The sequence below is a fragment of the Eleutherodactylus coqui genome, chromosome 2 (assembly GCF_035609145.1).
Source record: "Eleutherodactylus coqui strain aEleCoq1 chromosome 2, aEleCoq1.hap1, whole genome shotgun sequence".
NCBI lineage: Eukaryota > Metazoa > Chordata > Amphibia > Anura > Eleutherodactylidae > Eleutherodactylus > Eleutherodactylus coqui.
In genome coordinates, this window is record NC_089838.1 from 174,241,655 (window position 1) to 174,266,765 (window position 25,111).

General features: G+C 44.2%; 1 protein-coding gene across 1 annotated transcript in view; it reads right to left on the reverse strand.

The window, feature by feature from the left end:
- Positions 1–25,111, reverse strand: part of PUS7 (pseudouridine synthase 7) — a 49,928-nt gene that overhangs the window by 24,140 nt on the left and 677 nt on the right. The window contains exons 2-8 of the mRNA XM_066591954.1: positions 22,250–22,633; positions 13,831–13,915; positions 13,650–13,751; positions 12,982–13,126; positions 7,105–7,216; positions 6,662–6,739; positions 439–567 (exon numbers count right to left, since the gene is read on the reverse strand). Coding sequence (XP_066448051.1) covers positions 439–567; positions 6,662–6,739; positions 7,105–7,216; positions 12,982–13,126; positions 13,650–13,751; positions 13,831–13,915; positions 22,250–22,608 — 1,010 coding nt within the window. The 5' untranslated portion in view covers positions 22,609–22,633. The remainder of the gene's footprint in view (positions 1–438; positions 568–6,661; positions 6,740–7,104; positions 7,217–12,981; positions 13,127–13,649; positions 13,752–13,830; positions 13,916–22,249; positions 22,634–25,111) is intronic.

Genomic DNA, 25,111 nt, shown 5'->3' on the forward strand with positions numbered 1-25,111 from the left:
TCAGAAGGGACACAATTACTAGGCATGCTCATCCTGCTGAATATGAACTACAGGAGAACATAGACTATAGCAACAGTGTCACAAGCCTGCTAGGACTTTGGTTAACAAATTATCTTGAATGCTACATTTCTTATGTACCTATTGTAATTATTCATTCCTTATGGAAGTCAATGGGCTTGTAATACCAACCCAGATCCCTGTGCAATGTATGGAGCTGTCTGCTTCCTGACGCAAAATACCTCTGAACACAAAAACAACGACCACAGGAAATAGCTGATCCCAAACAGCAGACCCCTGCCAATCTGTCTCCTGAGGATAGGTCATTAAAAAGGGTTTGCCTGCAGTGACCCTTAAGGGTTCACGGAAAAGGTTAAAAATTCAGCAGCCCAGAGCCAGTTGAAAAAAAACATGACAAATATACTCATGGAACTATCTAACCTTAAAACAACTGTGAAATGATTTCCTTGAAGTTCACCCAATTTCAATGGATTCTTCTGGTATGAAAAGTTTCCCAATTTGAAGTTCATTAAACATTTGTTTAAATGAGCTAGTCTTTGTGCTGTTATTCTGTAGGGAAAAATACAAGACATAGCTGTAAGTTACGGCAGTGCGTAAGATGTAATAATTTATATTACAAAACCAATTATTTAGAGTGCTAAGGATGGCAGCTTAGGCTCTCTTCACATGTGCCTTGGAGGTCTCGTTTAGGGCTCCGCCGTAGATGCATCCCAAAATCCTGGAAGAAATAGCGCAGGAACTGCACTATTTCATCTGGAAATAGCTGTCTATGGACAATATACTTGTCTATGGAATATGTCTAGTATTGCAGCTCAATCCAATTCACTTGAAAAGAAATGTGCTACAATACCAGCCACGGCTCATGGACATCTGTGCTGCTGTTGCTGAGGAAAATTGCAAGCACATTTTATTTTCTAGCCCTGGAAACCAACCGTTCAGCACTACAAACCGTATTGATCACGGCACTTACATAGAAAGCTGGGATCAGCGTTTTCTCTGAACCTAGCAATTAGTGCATAAGTGAAGCTCAAAGCCCCTCTCCATTTTGTGAGTGTTGTGCCCAAGTAGTATCCATGATCTACATGCACAGCATAGTGTGGAATTACCTCCCGCTGATAATGTACATGGACATCATATAGCAGGAAATTGTCGCAGAGATAAACCAAGATAAACAAATCACATACAATATTTTAAACTGTGAGCAGTGGATAATATCATAATCAATTACACTTATATACAGAGAAATAAGAGAGTCACAACTTGAATTCCTTTTTCCCGGTCGTCATCCCGATGGCCCTATTACATATGGTGGTTGCCCTCTGACCTCGGTAGGGACAGGAAGAGCCCTTGAAGCACCTCCCTTTCCACCATCTTCTCAGTGTCTTCTTGTCCCTACGGTGGCCAGATGCCAGCTCCGGGGGTTTACTTATCAAGGGCACGCCATGCCGAAGATCCCCTGCAGGGAAGAGGTCGGGGGGGCATACCGTGGAGTCCCTGCATCCCCGGCCTGCGCCGCCATGGAGCTGTCAGTCTCCAATCACTGTGGTTGATTGAATGCATATATGTTCCCTTTTTCTCCCTTTCTTCCCATTCTTTGCACGAGTTAGACCGATAAGGAAGGTCCGAAGACTAAAGCGGACCCCAGGAAAAAGTCTAGGAAATGTGTTATCTGTAATAAGAGATTAGAAGATAACTACAAAAAGTCTCTATGTAAAGAATGCACAGGGAAAATCCTAGCGGAGGAAAGAGCGGCGTTTAAAGCGGATATGAGGTGCATGATTAAGCAGGAATTGCAGACCTCTATGGCGTCCCTTTCCCATCCTCAGCCTGGGCCATCAAATCCCTCCAAAAGGTCAAGGCCGGCAAATTTGACGAGTTCCATCTTCGAGGAGTCCCTGGAACCCTTATCAGAGGGGGAATTAGAAGACCCGCTGCCAAAAGATGGGGATGAGAAGAAATACTATTTGTCCTCAGATGACATGGGACACCTTAAGGCGGTGAGGAAAACCATGCAGAATGAAGAAGACCTTCCGCCCAGAACCGCCCAGGACGAAATGTTCGGGGAACTTCGGTCCAGAAGGAAAACTATTTTTCCGATTAACCAAACCCTGCAACAAGTCATCTCAGACATGGCAGGAACCAGAGAAGAGACTATCCATCTCAAAAATTAAAAACCGTCTGCCATTTGCTCCAGAAGATGTCCACATATATAGGAAGACCCCAAAGGTTGACATGCAGATTGCCAAGGTGGCTAAAAAAAACCTGCTGCCCTTTGAGGATGCGTCTTAACTCTCAGATCCTATGGACAAGAAGGTCGACACTATTGAAGCCAACATCAGTAGCCAGATCTATGGTCCTGTGGCTGAACTGGATGGAGGCATCAATTAAAGAACGGGCTTCCAGGGAAGAGTTAGCCAGCTGCCTTCCCCCTCCTGAAAATGGCTACTGGTTTTTTAGCAGATTCTGCTAGATACAGTGCAAAAACTCCAGTTCTCAGTAACACTGCAAGGCGAGCGGCATGAATAAAATCATAGTCAGCGGATGTGACATCAAAAAACAAACTCTGCGCAATCCCGTTTCAAGGAGAATTTATGTTCGGGCCCGTCCTGGATAAAATCCACGAGAAAGCAGGAGACAAAAACAAGATCCTTCCAGATAGAAGGTCATATAAGAAGCCATCCTTTCGAAGGAGAACACGAGAGCCACCTCCAGACCCAACAGGGGGTAGACGATCACGATGCTTGGAGCAGTGGCGGGATGGGGGGGGGGGGGGGTGAACACCCAACCCCTGGGTACTACAGATAATCAAACAGGGTATCAAATTGAATTTAACTCCCTACCCCCTAAGAGATTCTTCTTAACCTCTCAGGGGTCCCCACAAGAAGAGAAAAATCTGGTAAAGGGCATCCAGGAACTTAAAGACCTAGGAATCATTATGCAGGTTCCCAAGCACGGAAGGGGTGAGGGATTCTATTCCCCCCTTTTCTTGATCAAAAAAACAAGTGGCTCTTTTAGAATCATCTTTAATCTTAAAACTTTAAACAAGTTTATTTCCTACAGGAAATTCAAAATGGAAACGGTTAGGTCCATCGTACCTCTAATAGATCCCGACAGCATCATGTGCACCATAGACCTTAAAGACACGTACTACCACGTCCCAATAGCCGCAGCTCATTACAAATACCTGATGTTTGCTCTGCAAATAGGCGATGTAGTTTATCACTACAAATTTATTGCTCTACCGTTCGGTATCTCTACTGCCCATAGTCTTCACAAAAGTGGTGATAGAAATGATAGTCTACTTTAGGAGAAATCAAATTCTCATCTTTCCTTACCTGGATGATTTCCTGCTAGTATCAAAGACAGCAGAGGCCATACACGCAGACTTGTCCGTAGTCCTGTCCACTTTGGTCAACTTGGGGTGGATAGTAAACAAACAAAAGTCAGACCTGATCCCGGCTATGCAGAAGACATATCTAGGGGTACTCCTGGATTCCTGCACCCAGGAATCACGGCTCCCCCCGTCCAAAAGTAAGGACCTTATCCAATCAGTGTCGGCCCTATGCCAAGCCACGACAGTGTCCATCAGAGATGCAATGAAAGTGCTGGGCCTGTTAACAGCCTGTATACAAATAGTCCCATGGGCACAAGCCCATACCCGACACCGGCAACGGTTTATCCTTGCCCGGGGGGACAAACGGCAGACCTCTCTAGATAAGAAGGTAACCCTGTCCGTCCAGGTTAAACAGTCCCTGTGCTGGTGGACTTCTCAGAGTAACCTTAGCTAAGGTACCCCTTGGTAACAAGAACCCTCTATATCCGTCACGACCAATGCAAGCAAGACTGGGAGGGGAGCACAAGTAGCAGACCTGACTTTTCAGGGAACCTGGGACTCTCGAATAGCCGCACGCTCATCCAATTACAGGGAGCTAAGGGCAATTTGGGAGACCCACTGTGTGGCAGAACCCCATCTTAAAGGAAGGTATGTCAAAATCCTGACCGTCACCAGGGGGAACACGACACCCGCACCTCCAACAGTTGGCGGCAAGTATGCTACGCTGGGTGGAATCCACGGTGCTATCCCTCTCAGCAATCCACCATAAGGGGTCTACAAATGTTGTCGCAGATTTCCTCAGCAGGCAAAGCGTCCTTCCAGGAGAATGGTGTCTGAACCAACGAGCCTTCGATCTACTAACACGCCACAAGGGCAAATACAAAATGCCAGGACTTTTATTCTGTCAATCCAAGGGACAATCCATACGGGGTAGACGCCCTGTCTCAGAACTGGGACATAGACTTGGCTTATGCATTCCCCCTCTTCCCACTGGTCCCATACATTCTCAAAAAGGTTCAGGTCAGCCGAGCGGCGGTAATCCTAGTTGCCTCCATGTGGGACAAGAGACCTTGGTATCCCCCTATTGAAGGCCCTAGTAATCCAGGGTCCACTTCAACTGCCAGTCGAGCAAGATCTCCTTTTCCACGGTCCACTAACGTACTCGGGAGTCAAAAAACTGAAGTTAGCAGCCTGGATGCTGAAGGCATGATACTTCGGGGGAAAGGGCTCTCACAAAAAGTAATCACCACCTTGAGTAAAAGCAGCAAATCTGTAACCACAGCCATTTACAATAAAGCATGGAATTCTTGGAGTACTGCAATTTAGATCCGCGTGAGGTTCCGAGTATAGATATACATATAATTTTGGAATTTCTGCAGGTGGGCCTCGGAAAGGGTCTAAGCCCAAGAACTCTTTAGAGTACAGGAGGCAGCATTAGGATCCTGTTTGGATTTTCCTTTGGCAGAGCATTGCTAGGTCCGCACGTTCCTTAAAGGAGCTGACAGACTCCGGCCCCTTATTAGGGAAACCTTTCCTACATGGGACCTAAATTTAGTCCTAAATAGTTTTTGTAAGCCACCTTTTGAACCCCTCTCCCAAAACCCCATAAGGTTGCTTACACTAAAAGTCTCTCTCCTAGTCGCCATAACCTCAGCATGGAGAGTGGGGGAATTACAGGCCTTATGTTGTGTCGAGATCTTGAATCTAAATCCCGCTTTCCTTCCAAAAGTCGTGTCTAAATTCCAGAGAGAGCAGGCAATTACCCTACCTTCTTTTTGCCAAAACTCCCATAATGACAGAGAGAGAGAATTCCATAGCTTAGACGTCCAGAGGGCTGTTCTAGCATATCTAGAGGCTACCCATTCCTTTCGGAAGTATAATAACCTCTTTGTCCAATTTCAGGGGCTTGGCAAAGGAAAGACGGCATCTAACAGTACTATTGCAAGATGGATCAGGATGGCCATCCAGGAGGCGTACAAAGCTAGGGGTCTCGATTCTCCGGGAAATATCAAAGCCCACTCTACACGATCCCTCTCCTCCTCATAGGCAGAGAAAGCCCAGGCCTCCGCTGAACAAATCTGTAAAGCGGCTACCTGGTCTAGTCTGCTTATATTTATTAAGCACTACAGGGTTAATGTACACTTTGACAAAGACCTGGCATATGGACGGAAAGTCCTCCAGGCAGTAGTCCCACCCTAGGTTACCTATAATTTGTTATTGCTCCATATGTAATGGGGCCATCGGGATGACGACCGGGAAATGTAAGGATTACTTACTGTTAGTCCTTTTTCCGAGAGTCATCACGACGGCCCATAGTTCTCTCCCTTATAAAATTTTTATGTTCTTTTATCAATGCAAAATGTGACTGAATAAAGGTAAACTTTGGTTCAGTAAACATTGTCCACCGTAATAATTTGAAAGTCAGAGGAAATGGTGGAAAGGGAGGTGGTTTAAAGGCTCTTCCTGTCCCTACCGAGGTCAGAAAGCAACCTCCATATGTAACGGGGGCCATTGTTATAACTCCCGGAAAAAGGACTACCGGTAAGTAGTCTGTACATTTTTCTGCTCAAAAAAAACGAAACAACCCCCCCCAAACATGGAATTGCTAACTGAGATGTGAACAAATACATGAACAAAGAAAAAGAAAATAAGGCCCCCTGTCCACGGACAGTACGGAATATTGATAGCGATATTCCGTCGCGGGGGAAGCACTGACAGGTCTCTGCGATGAGTTAAATCCCACAAGTGGTGAATCGCTATGATTCCCCGCTTGTGGGCTTCGGGCTGCGCTTTCCATAGTTCTCCTATGAAAAGCGTGTCATGTGAGGTCCGCAGGCGATTTATTGCCGCGGATCGCGCAATGACAAGTCCCCCGTGGACAGTAAGCCTAAGAGCTCCTGTTCACCGACAATAGTGCATTGCGTTTATCGCAGGGCTAATCCGTCCGCGAGTAATGCAGTGTACGCTTTCCATAGCGTTGCTATGGAAAGCGCAGCCCCGTCCACAAGAATCATAGCGATTCTCCGTTCGTGGGACTCAAATCGCGGCAAGCCATGATTCTCCATGGTGAGACTATCTGTCAAGATAGGCTCACCGCAGAGAACTGTCTGTTCTCTCCTCTGCTCCCCGCCTCAGCCGTGGACAGGGGGCCTTAATCTGGTTATGTGACCCTTCTAGACACATTCATGTCTGTGTAAAAAAAACAACAAAAAAAACCAAAAAAACATTGTATATCCAAAATTACGCAAATATATCTAAACATAGTAATTATACAGCAATTTTCAATTATCTGATATAAAAAGTACTTACTTGAGAACTGCAATTGCTTGAACAGTAATAGCTCTTTTGTCCTTGGTCCCCATATAAGAAAATATGTTGGGTTTAACCCTGCATCCAAATAAAACAATGTAATAAAACATAAGCTTCAATTTAACTCTGAGTACAGCTCATGTTGCAATAGGAGGAATAAAAAACATACACATGAATTGTAACAAATTACCATTTGCAGTTTTATAGCAAAAAACAGAACTGAACAGAACTGTGCATCATTACAGAGCCTCTTAACATTCAAGATGCCAATTACAATATTCTCAATGGTACTTTCACCAAATCCCAAATGGGATAGTACAGCCTCCTGTATTGGGATGTGGCTTTGTCCATTTAGTGGTCAATTAAAATGTGAATGAACAGTGCTAACTGAAATTTAAATCTTTTGGATAGTGATTTTTACCAGTACCAAGAAGAGTACAGACCTTAAAAACTTGGAAAGCACATTAATAGCATCCATCGTGTCTTTGTTTTCCTTGTACATCACGAAATGGCAAAAGCTCCCTCTGGATTTTGGCCAAGAATGTTTACGTGGATCTTTAAATAAAGAAAAAAAAATATTGCAAGATAATAAAAAATTATGCTGAAAATGTGTATTGGCCTTAAAGGGGATAGATACCCAGCGTATTGGAAAGTAAACAAGAATCAATAAAAAAAAAAATTTAAAAAATGGTTTAAGTACACAAAACATTATACAGAACTTGCACAATTTGTTGACAAAGAAAAGGCATTGTTCTCGCATCACCAGTTAAAAGTGCGCGTTGGCATTTCCATTCTTTTTCAGGAGTATGAAATGCCAGCTTTGCTTACCTGAAGGTGTTCTGACCTCTGTCCAAGTGTATAGCATTAAGAGCACAAAAAAGTAATGTTTAAATTCTACTTCTTCAATGTTTATTGGCGGTGGACATGCAAAGATAACTATGGCTGCATGGTCATTCCACTTTTTAGAGTACAATGGCATCCAGCAAATGTGCGGCAGGTCGCAATGGTCTTAGAAGCAGGAACAGGCTGTGAGAAAATGAACCCTTTCCAAAAGTAGCAGGAATTTATATTCTGCAGACATTCTGTGGCTTAATCTTATAGAACGCACAGTTATCTGTACTTTACTGAAATTTATGTTTGCCTTATGAGATTAGAAATTTTAAAAAAAATGGTTTCCAGACTAGAAAAAAAACCCAAAAACATTCAAGTTTGTTTAGACCACATTTAAGACAATTTCACCATGTTGCTTCTATTAATATAAAGGTTCATGCTGCCTTCACAGTAGGAAATCCTAAATGATGTGAAAAGTGGCCAAGGAAAGCGAATGCAAAATATACTAGGTCATTTTTGAAAAGTGCAAGAAAAGTTTCAACGGGGTACATATATTTTGGTGTCATGCATAAAATTTAAAAGGTGCCTATATGTATGGAGTGTATGAAATTTTGAAATCACATAGTAAAAGTGATCAAAACTATAGAAAAACAACTTTAAAATCAAAGAAAAAAAAAATCAGATATTTCTGGATAAACAAAGGCAAAATGTAAACAAGTTTTAAGCACTTGACTAAAGTCATTTTTCCACTAAAATGTTAGGGTACAGAACCAGTTACAGAAATTTGGTCCTTTGTTATATGACCTGCAATTACACTTTAATGGACTAGTTAGTAAAGAGGTTGTCAGTACAAAACCTATGAAATAGAAGACATGCATATCACAAAATGCAAGACTTCTACATTTTCCAAGGAATGATGATAATTATATTTATCCATGAAAGACATTGATGGAAATTTCGAAAAAATGCACCACTACTTGCTTGCATGCAAAACACCTCATGCTTAAGGCATGCAGAGTAACATCATACATTCTTCTAGTCTTGCTGATTGCAAGTAAAGGTACTGAGCAATAGCAGGACAGTGTAAAATCTGTACTACCAGACAGGCTCATAAAGGAGAACACTTGTGTATTACCAAGTACATGAAACAAGTTCTTACTAAAATGCACAGGCCTATAGGTTTTAACGAAACAAAAGAAATGCAAACATTTTTAAATGTACGTAGCACAGAGATTTAAGATAAAGATGCCATATTATGTTTATAGCACTTCGGAGCTGACTGGGGTACACTCCACAATGTGCCATGTTAAAAACAAAACAAAAAAATTGCCTACCAGCAATAAACCCAAATTAAAGTGCTGAAGAATTAAAATCAGAATGTTATTAGGTTACAGCAGCATCTAAGCCATATGGAGTCTCCCCTCACTCGGTTGGTCCCCCACAATTGCGTTGCAGGGTACCAGTGGCTGCTTTGGCAGCAGGAGGCTAAATAATGGCCTCCAAGTCTGCAGTGTACAGTGGCCTATCACACCTGTCATGGAGGAAAATGACAGCTGGAAAGAATACACTGCACTACAGGAGTAGTGCAGAGTGTTATCTAAGTGATCATACGATCGCATACTCAAGTCCCCTTGTAGGGTTAATAAATGTAGTGAAAAAAAAAAACCAGCACAATGGAGTCACACAGTATGTACAATAATGCTATGGCAACGCTCCCTTACTGACAATCCACATGGATATATTCAAATATATGAGAAGCTATACAGAGATCGCCATACAACTGAAGCCTTCCAGTCTCACAGACAGTGGGCACATAACATTGCATGGACACTGGTCTCTACGAGGGCAGAAGGCTCCAGCGATCCCTGTGTATTGCCTTATATTCGAGCTGTTTACGTTTAGGTTAAGTTAACACAGCGGAACCGCAGCTGACTTATCTCAATGGAGAGGGGGGGGAGCGAGAGGAGAGAAATCTTCTGCACTGCCCCGCCCCCCTGCTGGCCACTCCGTGACCCAACCAGCTGTGCTAGCTCCCGTGCAGGAGCGCGGAGACACAGGGGTGAGTGTCGGGCATTGTTTGCCTGACGCTCGTCCAGTGTAAATGGGCCTAAAGTCTGTACAAGAGGTAGTGGAAGGAGCCGCTGGTTGTGGTGGGATTGATACAGATGTAGCAGCACTATCCTTGAAGGATGGCACACTACGTCTCTGGCAAAGACCATGAGGTGTCGTTGCACTATTTGCATAACATGGTCGCTGTCCGTTTGAATCGTGGCCACGCTATGGAAATGAAATATCATTTCATCTTCATTATCTCAGTAGCGTGCTAACAAGAGAGGTGTTGGCGCTGCTACATCTGTGTATTACAAAAGTTTCTCATATTCACTTGCACTTTTATGTACTCTTCAATAACCAATTTTTTTTTCATCCTAAGCTTCCAAGAGTCATAACTTTTTCATTGTTCTATTAAAGGGGTTGTCCCGCGCCGAAACGGGTTTTTTTTTTTTTCAACCCCCCCCCCGTTCGGCGCGAGACAACCCCGATGCAGGGAGGTAAAGAAAGCTCACCGGAGCGCTTACCTTAATCCCCGCGCTCCGGTGACTTCTCTACTCACCGCTGAAGATGGCCTCTTCCTCCGTGGACCGCAGCTCTTCTGTGCGGTCCATTGCCGATTCCAGCCTCCTGATTGGCTGGAATCGGCACGTGACGGGGCGGAGCTACACGGAGCTACACGGAGCCCCATAGAAGACTGCAGAAGACCCGGACTGCGCAAGCGCGGCTAATTTGGCCATCGGAGGCCGAAAATTAGTCGGCACCATGGAGACGAGGACGCTAGCAACGGAGCAGGTAAGTATAAAACTTTTTATAACTTCTGCATGGCTCATAATTAATGCACAATGTACATTACAAAGTGCATTATTATGGCCATGCAGAAGTGTATAGACCCACTTGCTGCCTCGGGACAACCCCTTTAATGAAGCCGTTTTTTGGGGGACAAGTTTCTTTTCAATAGCACCAATTTGAGGTACATATTTATTGATTAGCTTGTGCATATGTTTTTTGGGTTTTTTTTAGGGAGAAAATTGGGGGGAGGGGGGGGGGGGAATAAGAAATTAGGGGGGAAAAGGAAGAAAAAACAACCACAACAGTAATTTGTAGGTTTTTCCAAGGGTTGGGCATTTTTTTTAAACTTACGGACAACTCTTGACTTGAAATCTTTCTTTTCATTTGCTGAATCAACTGAGAAAAATAGCCATATAAGGCCTTGTTTTTTTGGGATGAGTTTGGGATACATATGGATTTTTGAATACATACATTTGTTTTAGGGAACTGAAAAAAAATCCACTTTCTTATGGTCTTCAATATACAGTGTAAATGACCTACCTTTACTCGGTAGATAACTATCATTATAGAGATACCATGTTTACAGTGTTTTTCATGTATTACTACTTGTCTACAACAAACAATTAAAAAAAAATAAATGTGTTTCTTTGCAACACTGCATTCCAAAGACCCATAGGGTTACTGTCCACGGACGGATTTGCATTGAGGAGTACGAAGCGGGATTCTGCATCCGGACTCTGCAGCAAATCCAGCACCATAGCATGCAATGTAAAAACACGATTTCCTGCCCACGAGCGGAAATAGATTGCGATTTTGCGCGGGCTGTGCACTGACGGCTTCCATTGAAGTCAATGGAAGCAGTATGTTCCGCAGCCATTCTGCAATTATCGGAAGCCGTCCCGCGGCCATTCTGCAATCATCATTGCAGAATGGCCGCAGGAGCCGCGTCATCGCCATAGGGACGGTGCAGCATCCTCTGTACTGTGCATGCATGCCAGAGTGCAGGCCGGCACATCCGTAGCACAGAGAAGAGACACTGGACAGGTACGCTGGGGTCACCGGCTGGGCATTGGGTCGAACTCAGCTGCGGGAATCCTGGGTGCGGAGTCCAACCTGCCCGTGGACAGGAGCCCATAAGATTTCTATTTTTCTACCAATGCAGCTGTGTGGGGTCTTGTTTATGGAATAGGCTGTAGTTTCCATTGGTACTCTTTTGGGCTACATGTACCTTTTTGATCACTCTTTATGGATTTTGTTTTTTGAGGTGGATGAATGAAAAACAGCAATTCAGTTTTTTTTTAATGGCATTCCTCATGCGGGATAATGGATATTTTTATAGGACTGGTTATTTCAATTTTTAAAAATAATTTTCCATACAGGGGTGCTTTGCAGGGAAAAATTTGCTGTTTTTTTACTTACATCTTTATATTTAATCAAAAACTTTTTTTTTTTAAACTACATCTTTTTTTATCCCTCAAAGAGACTTGAAGATGCAATCAGGGACACTGGCCCAGCGGAATACTGTGAAAAATAAAACGAGTAGTTTTCTTAGATTGAGGCTACATTCACACGCCACGGGCATTCAACAATAGAATACACTCTGCAATTCCGATGGAAATCGGCCAAATCCACTCCTAAACGGTGCAGATATGGCTGCATTTAAATTGTGGATCAGCTGCGATATTTAACCTTTGCATTTCAAGGGTTGAATTAGGCAGGGTCAACAGATATGCTGCAGATTTAAAATCTGCAGCATTTTTTCAAAAATGCTGTGGATTTGTTGCAAAAAATATTCACACCATTTGAAGGAGATTTTTTCAATCTCCTCCACGTGGCTTGTACTGTAATGGTTTCAGAATTTCCGTTGAGAGTCCGCACCATCTACTGCCTGAGTGAAGGCAGCCTAACTGACTGCTTCTGCCAGTATAAGGGTACTCTCATATGGGACAAAATAATACGCAACGTCATTGCGGAATACTTAGCAACAAAATCCACTATGGCAACGTGTGGATTTTGTTTCAGAATTGAAAATGGTAGAATTCGGCATCAAAATCCACATTTAGGCCTCCTGCACACAGGCGGAAATTCCCGCAGAATTTTTGTCCGTGGAAGCTACCATAGGATTGCGTTAGCAAACGCAATCCTAGGCAGAGGGCCGCGATTTGTCCACGCAAAATCTCACGCGGCATGCTCTGTTTCTGTGCCGGCTGCCCGGCAGCCGAAGCCACGGAAGCAGGTGAGTACACGCTGGTCCCTGCAGGGGCGCGGGACAGGTCCCGCTGCGAGAATTCTCGCAGCCGGATCCGACCTGGCCGTCTGCAGGCGGCCTTAGGCATAGAGATGTTGGTGCGGAATTCTGAGATGGCATATTTTGAAACATTGTTGAGGAATACTCGATTCTGTATGAAAGCACCCCTAGAAATCAAGTCATGTGACAGCCACTCAGCACATTTACCTAGCTCTAAATGAACGTTTCAGCATGTAATGTGACAGCCTTGGTGCAATACAGAATTGCATGCTGAAAAATTCATGTAGGGATGGGTAACTGTGCTCCACAACTCAGCACACTGCTTGGCATTTCACACAGAAATGAAATTTAGAGAAGGGAGGAACGTTTGACAAAGTGGCTCATGGAGATACAATCTTACTTGATAAAGCTTTCTTGCCAGCTGCATGGTAGGCTATAATGTATTTCTTTCCATCCCGATCCTCAGTTTTGGTTTCCAGACCAGGGAATAAGCCTTTTACAGCTTGATGAATGATCGTCCTTTTCTCTTTGCTATCATCCACAACCTAGAAATAAAATTGGACAGACAAAAAAATAAATCAGTGCAACCACTTGAAGAAAAAATTGGGACAGCCAAGTAAATTAAGCAAAGTCTACATTGCACAGTCATGCAGCTACGGTATTTAAATCCAAAGGAAAAACCTTTCCAGCTGCAGCACTTTTTGTATTTTTCATTTTTCCCTGCTCACTTAAAAAAATAAATCCTAACTTTATTTTTCCAGCACTAGCTACATGAGGGCTTGTTTTTTTATAGGATTAGAAAAAAAAAAAAAAGTTACTGCTCTCTGAATGCGCTGTCAGAAAAAAAAAATCCTATGGGTCCAAATGCCAAAACAGGTTTGATCTTTAAAGGGTTAAGTTGCCGCATCCATATAAATATTGTTGGTCATTTTATAAAGAGAGTTCCAAGTAGTTGCTATTAGGGCACATGATTGAGGACATCCGTCCATAAGAAGCAGAACGAAGAGCTGCTAAAAGGAGCGACCATAGTGTCTCCTCATTCAGGCGAGGGTACGGGTGACAAATTACCTCTATAGCTACATTGGATTCCTTATTTTTTAACAGCTGAAGGTCTTCCAAACTCTTCTTTTCCTCCTCCGATAGGACTGAATAAATGCCTTCTGGTGGATCCTATGAAGAGACAGAAAATCAATTTGTCAAATATGACTGAAAATACACTTAAAACAACCATAAAAATATCGAGATTTACCTCATCATCCGCTGGAACTGATAAATCGTTCAGGTAAATGATTTTTCCATCTTTTCCTATTTCATGTACAACAAAATCAGAATATCTAGAACAGAAGACACGGGCATTAGGATGAATTGGGGAAAAAGGACATTCAAGGCAGTTTGCTTCAAAAACACCAGCATTAGTTTTATTTTGGCTTGCTTAAATGGTACCTCAATCTCTGCCTGCCCCCCCCCCCCCTCCCCTCCCCCAAGTGCCACCAGCACACAGAAATAGTCTGGTACGCATTAATTCTCCTTACATGCACATTAAGGTTCCTAATGATTTTCTTGAATTATGTGATTTGTAGGTAGCTGGTGTCATACATTTATCAGAGCATCTCTATTTTTTACATAGTACACAAGTGGTGAAAAATGTCCATTGATGTCACCAATTCAAATATTGTATATCGTTGTACGGGACAAATAGTCACCTTCCCTGTGCCTCAATCCTTGTATGTTATATTCATTTTTCCTAATTTCTCCTATCCTTAGGCTGCATTCACACGAACGTATATCGGCTCGGTTTTCACGCTGGATGGAAGAGCCAGGAGCAGGAACTGAGCTCTCGCCCCCTCTCTGCACTATTTGCAATGAAAGGAGGCGGGGCGGGGCTAAGTCCCTAGAATTAGCCCCGCCCCCATCCCACCTCTCCCCACTGCAAATAGTGCAGAGGGGCAGAGAGGAGGAAAAGAGGCGGCGGGAGCTCAGTTCCTGCTCCTGGCTCTTCCATCCTCCCCCCCCAGCAGATGAGGACGACGTATATCGGCTCAGCGTGAAAATCGAGCCGATATAGGTTCGTGTGAATCCAGCCTTAAAGTGACCCTCTAGTTCTGGGATAAAATTTGTCTTGTGACCAGATGGGGCAGAAGAATGTAATATTAACTGTCACTCTCTGCTTATGGTGTACTGGTGTTTGCTCTTTAATCTCCCAAGATGGCACAACACTTCTCTGACTACCCGAGGCCTGCCTGTGCTTGGCTATAGTCTGGGTCAGGAGGGGTAACATCTCTCCTTGGGGAGAGCACCAAGAAGGTGAGTGAGGAGACTTATAAGGCTATTCATGCTCCTCTGGGTAATATCCAAATAAGAAAGATGGAACAATAGCTCTGCAGCGCCACCTATTGGATGGCAGCATTCCTTCAAATCAATGCTTGACCCTTTATATAAGTCTCCTCACTCATCACCTTGGTGCTCTTAACCCTCCCAACCCATGTCAACCCATGTCTCACTAGCCAAGCCAGGATCCTGCTGCACACTGATGAGGGATAAAACCCCTAAAACAGCTGTCTTTGTTTTCATTTCCCAATCACTGCTCTACAGAGCTGTATAAATGGTCTAGCATTGATTTGAAGGAATGCTGCCATCCAATAGGTGGCGCTGCAGAGGTATTGTTCCATCTCCCTTATTGGCTATAGTCAGTTACATTCCTTATGCTGGCAGACTACAGCTTGTAAACAGGATGCCAGCGGGGGACTAGTTTCACAGTTACCAGAGTATCTTTTTTTTTTTTTTATTAAAGCACAAGTATTTAATGGGGTCATTTGCTTTTTTTATATTTTTGAATGCTCACTCAACTTTCAAACAAATTTACATAAAATCAATATCAGGGGCAAATATTAGAAACTCCATTCCTTTTCCACTTATCAGGCTCCTTCCCTTCTACCCAATCATTTACTCATGTTGTAAAACTGCTAAAATCCATTTTCACAGATAAAAGTGAATAGTAGCTCACTGGTAGATCAGGTTACGCACTGCCAACAAAAATCTATTGAGCGGGGATGGTGGAAGAGGGAGAAACAGAGACACAGATGGTGCTGTAGCTAATGGTAAGTGACTTACTGTCTCACAGCTACACTGCTCTGTTCTTCATAATGTCCTGCATGCTGCTTCCCAGCATATGATATTCAGAGATGGGGAAGCAGGATCACCACCAAGTGCGGTATATGGGAAACATTTTAGCAGCTAGTCTTCAACCACTAGCTCAGCGAAAAATGAAATTTGGAGCCTGCACACTGAAAAATTGCTGACTAAAAAAAATAAATAAATCTCCACTAGGGAACTAGAGTATGCAATTTTCTCATCGCTCATATAATACACTGCAATACTCCTGTATTGCAGTGTATTATGCCTGCAAAAGTCTAATTATGATAGGCATCCTATTAAGAGGGCGACAGTCCCACTATCAAACTGCTATAATGCAGTGGTCACCATGCACCAAAACACTAAAAGGGAGTTAACGACCGGAACTGACGTTCTCTCCAATCCTGGATGTTAGAAAAGGCACCTGCTCCTAATGGTGTCCTGAGCACACATCATAACTGCGTGTATATAGATTGATATAGATATCCCCTAGTTTGCGGGAAGGACTTGCCTGCCATGTCAAGCAGGGGGGAGTTAACATTTTTGTGAGCTGGATAAAAACAACATATTTCAGAAGCATAACAATTCTGTGAGATTGGAACATTTGGAAACACACATATATGAAATTATTTTCCAGATGGAAAACTGCACTACAGGAAAAACTACCTAGCCAAAAAAAGTACTTTTATTGGATAATAGTAAAACCTATGCTACAGTCATATAGTTTACGCCAATGGTTTGGCTAATGAGGTAGATTTCTACTGCTCAGAGAGGTTTTAGGCACTAAAAAACAAAGTATTGTTCATGATAGCAAAATCGTTTGGGTAGTTTTTATATTTATGGTCATCTTTAGAGTTGGCAGAAAACAGTGTGTATGGGGACCTTCCCAATCTCTTTCAATGACAGATAAGGATCGGGCAATTAGGTTTTAACTGCCCAATCCTTTTGTATTGAAAAGATAAGCTGCTACGAGTATTAAGCTTCTTTATAACTACTGTCCAGACATGAGCTCAAAAAAGGGACATGCAAGCCAGTACTGGTATTATTGTATCTTGACACCACCAAGAAGTACTAGTGAAGCCAAGATTGACAGGGGGGGGGGGGTGGGGGGTGACGCCCCCTGTACGTGATTGGCTGCACAGCTTGCTGGCCTGCAGGTCCTGGCAGCCCACTAAGGAGGGCTTTTTTCTTTTTTTTCTTTTTAAAGCAGTCTACAGTGGCCCCCGCTGCAGGCACGCAGCCCCAGCTGTTAGGCCTTTCCCCGGCAGCGTGACACAAGCATGCCCCCCCCCCCCCCCCGATGTAATTTTCAAATTGTGTGCGACAGCAGCAGACCCAAGGTGGCTCCTCCCTCCCCCCGAAGCCGTGTTCACCTCACAGCCGGTAGCAGGGAGCCCACAGCGGCGGGGGGAGAAACTGTGATAGCCGCCGGCTGCAGACTCCAGCACTACAGCAGGGATCCCACTGAGCCACGGGACAGCAGCAGGAGCGCCTGCGGCACATGGGCAGTAACTGTGTGCGGGGGATTGGCCATGACAGAGCTGAGAGGCGCCGGCCTGCAGGGAGTAGACAGCCAGCGCCCCCGACAAAACACACAGCCGCCAGGTGGGACTGAGGCCTTATCCTCCGGTCGGCCGGGAGCCATCCCAGAGAAGCGGTGCTGCATGTGTATAAGGATTATCACTATATGTGGCCTTTATATAGCATCATCACCAGTCTTCATCTCCAATTGTCCTTTTTTCCTGAGTTTGTGGGTGTGGATTAGTGGTTATGATGTCTCCTATATATTGCACACTACGAAATGAAGAGACCCAGCTTACCTATCTCTCTGTAGCATCCACTCAGCAGCAGCATGTAGGACATTGTACAGTAGTATTGGGCACTGTAGCTGTGAATACAGTACTGGGGTGAGATCAAGGTTTTTCTTTGAGAGTCTTCAGCAGCATGGGTCTCTCTACCTCTCACAGTACAGCTGCTTTCTCCTCCCTCTATCTTTCCATAAACTACAGACAGCATGTAAATTAATCCCTCAGTGAGCTGGTAGCCCTCCTCAGATGGATATTTAGTAGTCAGTAGGGAGTGAATCAGTGCAGGAAGGAGGTTACATTGCTCATAAGTGGAGAAATGGGCATTTATCTTTAAAAATATATTAAAATGTCTATTATCTTCAGTTATAGTATTGAGATTTGAAAAGTTCATTAAGTAGCAACTCTTCAGATGTAACAATGCTTCTGTGTTCAACAAGCAGCATTCTTATCAATTGTCATACTGCAGGAAAAGCAATTATTACGGTTTGCATAATAAAAAAAAAATATATATATATATATATATATATATATATACATACACACACACAGTACTGTGCTAAAGTTTTAGGCAGCTGTACAAAAAAAATGCACCCTTTGCCCTCAAAACCACACCAATTCTTCTAGGTACACTTGCACACAGTTTTTGAAGGAACTCAGGAGGGACGTTGTTCCAAACATCTTGGAGAACTAACCACAGATATTCTGTGGATGTAGGCTTGCTAAAATGATTCTGGCTCCTCGTGTAATCCCAAATAGACTTGATGTTGAGATCAGAGCTTTGTGGGGGCCATAGCATCACTTCCAGGGCTCCTTGTTCTTTATGCTACAGATACTTCTTAATGACATTGGCTCTATGTTTGGGTTAGTTGTCCTGCTGCAAAATAAATCTGAAAAAAAAACCTCCAATCCTCCTGACTTCATTTGGCATCTCTCTAAATGCCTGCGGCACATAACTATCATACTGCAGTGAACTATTCCTGTCAGACTTTTTTAAAATAAAAGGTAGTAGAAATTACATTATCTTGGGATCTACTTTGATACATGAACCTCACTAGAAAAATTAAATTAATTCATTCACAACATTGGTTCAAATATTCCACCAGTTGATCACTTGTCCCTTTTCCATAAGATAAACAGGTCATCCACACATCTCCACCAAGTCTTAATTAAATTACCTTATGAAAAGTTTAAAAACTTTTCCTCAAAATGCCACATATAAATGTTTGCCAGACTGGTGACCCCATTGAGCAGCCATGTAGCCGCAAAGAGAAGAGGGAGGTTCCCCGAAATGCTGCCAACATGCCCCCATGCTTATAAAAAAACCTTATGTATGTACATCTTGAAAAATATGAAATAAAAAGTAACAAGCAGGATTTTGGAAAGGGTCTATGATTGATTATATGAAGCAGTTTTCTGGAACCTCACCTTTGTAGCAGAATTTGGCTGTTCCTCACCCAATTGTAAGCCTCCTACACGACTATTTCTGGTTCAGTTAACAACTGTTTCAAGCCACCAGAGCTGTTAGAGTTGGTAGAAATATACAGACTCTGGGCTTTTTCAGACGAACGTATATCAGCCGGGTATTCACGCCGGCCGATATACGGCGTCCCTCTCTGCAGGGGGAGGAGGCAGGAAGAGCCGGGAGCAGTGCTCTGAGCTCCCGCCCCCTCTTCGCCCCTCGGCACTATTTGCAATGAGAGGTGGCGGGGCTAAGTTCCAGGACTTAGCTCGGCCCAGTCCTGCCCCTCCTATTGCACTGCTCCCGGCTCTTCCTGCCTCCTCCCCCTGCAGAGAGGGACGCCGTATATCGGCCGGCGTGAATACCCGGCTGATATACGTTCATCTGAAAAAGCCCAGAGTCTGTATATTTCTACCAACTCTAACAGCTCTGGTGGCTTGAAACAGTTGTTAACTGAACCAGAAATAGCTGTGTAGGAGGCTTACAACTGGGTGAGCAACAGCCAAACAGCACTGCTCCCTACTCTTCCAGCCTCCTCCCCCTGCAGAGAGAGGGACGCCGTATATCGTCCAGCGTGAATACGCGGCCGATATACGGTCGTCTGAATAAGCCCTCTGGCTTATTAAAAAAAAATGGTGCTGAAAAGTCTGAGGTTACCATTTTAATACAGTAAATATTATCACTTAAAAATCCGTGAGTCATATGAGCAGTGTCAGGAAAAATGTAGGAGTCGGCTTAGAAACCCCAAAACTCTGCATTCTCCATATTACAATGATCAGTATCACCTGTCTGGAACATTTGGTAATCATACACCTGATCAGAATCCTACAAAATCCCTGACGTTGTGCAGGTGTACCTAGAGGAACAATGTTGCTTTGCAGGCAAAGGGCGCTCACACCAAATATAGAAGTTAGATTTCTCTTTTGTTCATTCACTTTGCATTTTATTAATTGTCAAAAAGGAAAAACCATTAAGGTTGCCTTCACACTTTCCATCGCAATATCGGTGCGTTTTTTTTAATGCGAATGTAAATAGGACTTTCTAAAGTTAAAAACGCATTGCACAAAAATAACAAGTTTTTGCTTTGAGATTTTTGTTCGATGCGTTTTTAACATTAGAAAGTCCCATTGACATTCGCATTAAAAAACGCAGCGATATCGCGATCACAAGTGTGAAGGTACCCATAAGCTTCTATTTTCAATAGTATTTTTTTTTTTTACTTTGCAGCATTTTTTCTCCACACCTTCCTAGAGGTTTTGCTCAATAAGTGAGAGAAAGCGTTGATTAGCACTGGGGTGTACGGTAATGGTGAGCATGGACCCAATATCCAACTGTAAGGATGTCTCAGTCACCATCAAGCAAAGGTTAATCACAGCCATCATCTTCCCGATTGAAACATATGGCTGTAAGACATGGACATTGAGGATAGCAGACAGAAGAAAAATTGCTGCTTTTGAGCTGTGGTCTTGGAGAAAACTTTTATGAATCCCTATGGACAGCTAGGGTCACCAACAAAGCTGTCCTGGGCTGTATTAAAGGGGTTGTCTCGTGCCAAAACGGTTTTTTTTTTTTCCATAGGCCCCCCGTTCGGCACAGGACAACCCCAAGGGATGTGTTAAAAAAATATATATATATATTACTTACCCGAATCCCCGCTCTGCGACGTCTTCCTTCTTCCTACTTCTTCCTTCACCAAGATGGCCACCGGGATCTTCACCCACGATGCACCGCGGGTCTTCTCCCATGGTGCACCGTGGGCTCTGTGCGGTCCATTGCCGATTCCAGCCTCCTGATTGGCTGGAATCGGCACACATGATGGGGCGGAGCTACGATGACCAGCTCTCCGGCACGAGCGGCCCCATTCACAAGGAAGAAGACCGCACAGCGCAAGTGCGTCTAAAAACGCCAGAAGAAAGCGAAATTAGACGGAGCCATGGAGACGGGGACGCTAGCAACGGAGCAGGTAAGTGAATAACTTCTGTATGGCTCATATTTAATGCATGATGTACATTACAAAGTGCATTAATATGGCCATACAGAAGTGTATAACCCCACTTGCTTTCGTGAGACAACCCCTTTAACCCAAAATGGCATTAGTAAATACATGCGGATGTCATTTTTCCCTGGCGACCGGGAAAGCAGGAGTTCAAAAAAAAATGTGGATGGCGCATGCGTGCGGCACTCTGCCAGTGTGTCGAGCACATCCGCTGGGCCGAAGAAAGAAGATCCAGCCGCGATGGAGGGCAGACCCGCAGCGTCCGGAGAGACAAGTATAATCGATTTTGAAGCCTCATCTCTGTGGGAAAGGAGGGACCCGCTGTGGGATTCTGCATGAAGAAGCCGTGCGGGTCCGAATTTCCCCGTGGACATGAGGCCTTAAGGCTCCCTCCATGTTTTTCGGTTTTGCGCTGCTTCTTTCTTTCAGTTGTGTGATATCCATGCCAATATTAGCTCTGACAGCATCAGCCATCGTGTCCTTTGGCGACCAGGTCGTCTTTTGGCACTGATCTGCCAAGCATTAAAGCAGTATATGAAACCAATTATTTTTTTCAGTGATACGATGTTGAGAGATAAAAAAAATTGCAGCATGCCCTATCTTTCTGCAATGTGCGATTTTTTTAATCTCCCATGTATCCCTATGAAGCCTGCGTTTTATCACATCGCAACGCAGCGAACATGTGTTGCAATTTTTATATTAGAAAGTCCGATTGACTACTCTTGCGATAAAAAAAATCGCGGGCGGCAGCGATGGTATTATCAAAAAAAAAAAAACCCCGCTGACGCTCAAAAATCACACCGAAGAAAGACACGATTTTGCTGCGATTTTCTTGCCATCACCCGCGTAAAAGTAGCCTGACGAATACGGGGAAAAAATATATAGATTTTTGTTTTAGAAATTAAAATGAAAGAAAAAAAAATACAAGATGTACTGGGTGCGTATAACTAAATCCCACACCGCCTCCACACCATTCGCAACCTGACTGGTTGTTTGGATTTGCTCATTCACGTTGGCTGGTTATTTGGTTTGGCTGATTCATGGCGATTGGTTCTTTAGGTTGGCTCGAGTAGAGGTGGTGTGGAATAGGGATATATGCGTGCTGGGTCCACATATTCTGCTCAGCGCCTCCATATCATAATGCCTGCCTTTTCATTCTAAGTTTCCTTTTAAGTGGAAAAAAAGGTTTCCGTCCCCCAAAAGCGCCCATAGCACATGAATCCTAAATCTAGCTTCCATACATCTGTAGCGTACAGTCTCACAGGGACATTACCTTTCCTTTAGGATTCCAGAGAAGCCTTCGTGAGAGCTCACAAATTTGGTAATTCCAACATCAAGCTCAGTCAACCCATGTTTCATCATATCAGCAAAACTTTCCGGGTCATCCGGCTCCCCCTCCAAGAGTTCATCCTCAGTCCCGTCGTCCTCTTCAGCTTTTGCGAGAGCCGCTTCAGCAACACTTTCTGTTACTATGGCTTTTTCGGATTGAATAACAGTTTCCTGAAGCTTTTTGGCAGATTTGTCAGTAAAATCATTTTCAGAAAGTTTTTGCTTCTTGGCATCTTCTATGGAGAGGTCTTCAGATGGAAGGTGGCGTTTCAGTGAAATGGTAGTCATCTCCACAGACTCCATCGTTGGAAGGCACTGTGAAATAAGTCTGGTGGATAAAAGACAAAAGGGTCTTTAGTAAGTAGCAAAAGAATAGCAAGATGGAAACACCATTGTGAAGGCTGCGGCCAGGAGCATGGAACCAGCTCAGAGCGCTACGTTGTTTGCGCAGCTTCCATAGAAGTGAATGGGAGTTAATAAAGCAACATAGAACAGCAAGTTACGCCGTTTCCCCTATTCTCATTCACTTCTATGGGAGTTATGGTCATTTTCCTAACTCCTGACCACTAAAGACAGTCCAAGGGTGATTGGGCTGAGATATTGAAATAGGTGGAACCTGTCTCTATCTTACTATTATGGCATGTCCTGTAGAAATGTCATAAAAGTTCCAGATGGCGTTTTACAGAGGCCAACAGTCAGAAGAATGTTCATTAGAGCTTTGGTTCCACAATATTGCCTCATATTGTCAGATCAGTTATCAGCTGGCAACAAGGCAACAGCAGACCCGCATCATATAGTCTTCCCATTGGAGATATGTGGCATATCCACATATCTGCCAGAAATCTAAGATAGTTATGATACCCCAGCGGTGGAGAAGTGGCCATGCACACAATGTCCAGATCTTTCCATTGTAGTCTGAGGAAGTTGTCAAACTCAACAGGGAATTTCATGAAGTTTTAAAATTTTTTTTTTTTTTTTGTTAAAATAGACAAAAGGGTTTTTTCAGCCACTTTTTTACTCCTACAGAAAATCTAAGGAAAAACACCTGTAGAAAATAAAATACAGCAAGGTTCCACAGGCCCCAAAAGGATGGCTTCACACCTGAATTGGGGATTCCACTTTCCTGCTTTTTTCAGGGAGTAGGAAAGGGGAATCCCTGCGGCTGGACAGTGCCGGACGGAACCTATTGACTATAATTGGGTCTGCTTGCTTTCCATCCAGCTGCCCGGCTTTTGGATGGAAGAAAAAACGTTGCATGCAGCACTTTTTCTTCCGGTATCTGTGACAGAACTTCCGCCCAGAGGGTTGGACGCAGATGTTAAACTGGCCTCAGGCTTTCATATAGGGAGATGTTCAGGGTCCGCCATCTCTAGGCCAGCCACCCAAGTACTGTGTGCCGCTGAACATGTTACTGTCTGTATATTGCTATTAGGATACTGATGTTTGTATATCACTCCTTGTACATTCTTCGTTTGGTATTATGTTTGGTGGGCCAGTTAGTACTGTATATACACAGTTTTTTTTCTACACCATAAGGCTGGGTTCACACAGGGCGGATTTGCTGCGGAAATTCCGCGCGGAATTTCGTCGCGGCAAATCCGCCCGCGGCCGCTAATCTCGGGATTAGCCAGCCATGTGGACGAGATTTCTCAGAAATCTCGTCCACACGGGACGGCTAATCCACTGCGGTAAGTCAGGCTGGAGCCGCGGTTTCAGAATATGCAGCATGTCTATCTTTTCTTTCCGCCGCGGCCGAGCTCTCCTCTATGGGAGCGCCGGCCGCAGCGGAAAAGCGAGCGGCCGGGCCGCTTCAAAGCCACCGCTGGTTTTTCCGCGGCGGTTCTCCTGGCAGAAATCTCATGGTTTTTGCTGCGGCCAAACCGCGGGATTTCCGCCGGGAATACACCCAGTGTGAACCCAGCCTAAGGCCTCCTGCCCACAGATACGCCTACAGAGATAAACAAAAAAGTTCCCACTGGCGATCGTGGAAAAACGCGCTTTTTTCCACGATCTCAATTAATACTATATTAATGGAGACTTCCTGCCGCGGAAAAACACGGTAAAATAGGACATGCCACAATTTTTTTCCCAGGGCGGAAATCCACGGCAGAATCCAGCATGTGAGGACTGAGCTATTAGGTTCAATAGAACCTAATAGCTGTGTGTTCCACCGTGGAATTACACTGCGCAGAATGCGGCATAAAGCTGTCCGTGGGCATTAGCCCTAAGGTCGGCTGCACACAAATTGGTCGAATTGCACATGCGGAATCCGCCCCTGACACCCGGTATCCGTGCGTACCTGTCTTCTTTTAACTGTACTGTGGATGGCTGCGACGAGCCAATGTCAGACATACCCAGTACAGATTTAAAAAAAAAAAAAAAAGTTTATTTTCCCCACGCCATTGCTAGGTGATGATGCGGGATCTGTGACCTTTCCACAATGTTAGTTGCGGGTGTGCCGCTGGTCGGACAGCTTCCATGGAAGTCATCCGTGCGAATCCGCACTAAAATGGAACATACTGAGATTTTTCCTCCACTTGCGGAAATGGCAATTGGAGTGTGCAGGAAGTAGCCCTTCTCCATAGCATGTAACAAACGCTATGTGCTGTGGATCCGCAGTGCGGACGCTGAACGCAGATTTCGCAATGCAAACCTGTCCGTGTGCAGACGGCCTCAAGGCTGCGCTCACACAGGTGGTTTTTACGGCGTTTGTATAAAACTCTAGAGAGGAACAGAGATCCGTCCTCACCGCCCGGCGACAGGAGCAGCAGGGGTGTTCACCATTACACTCCTACGCCATTGTCAG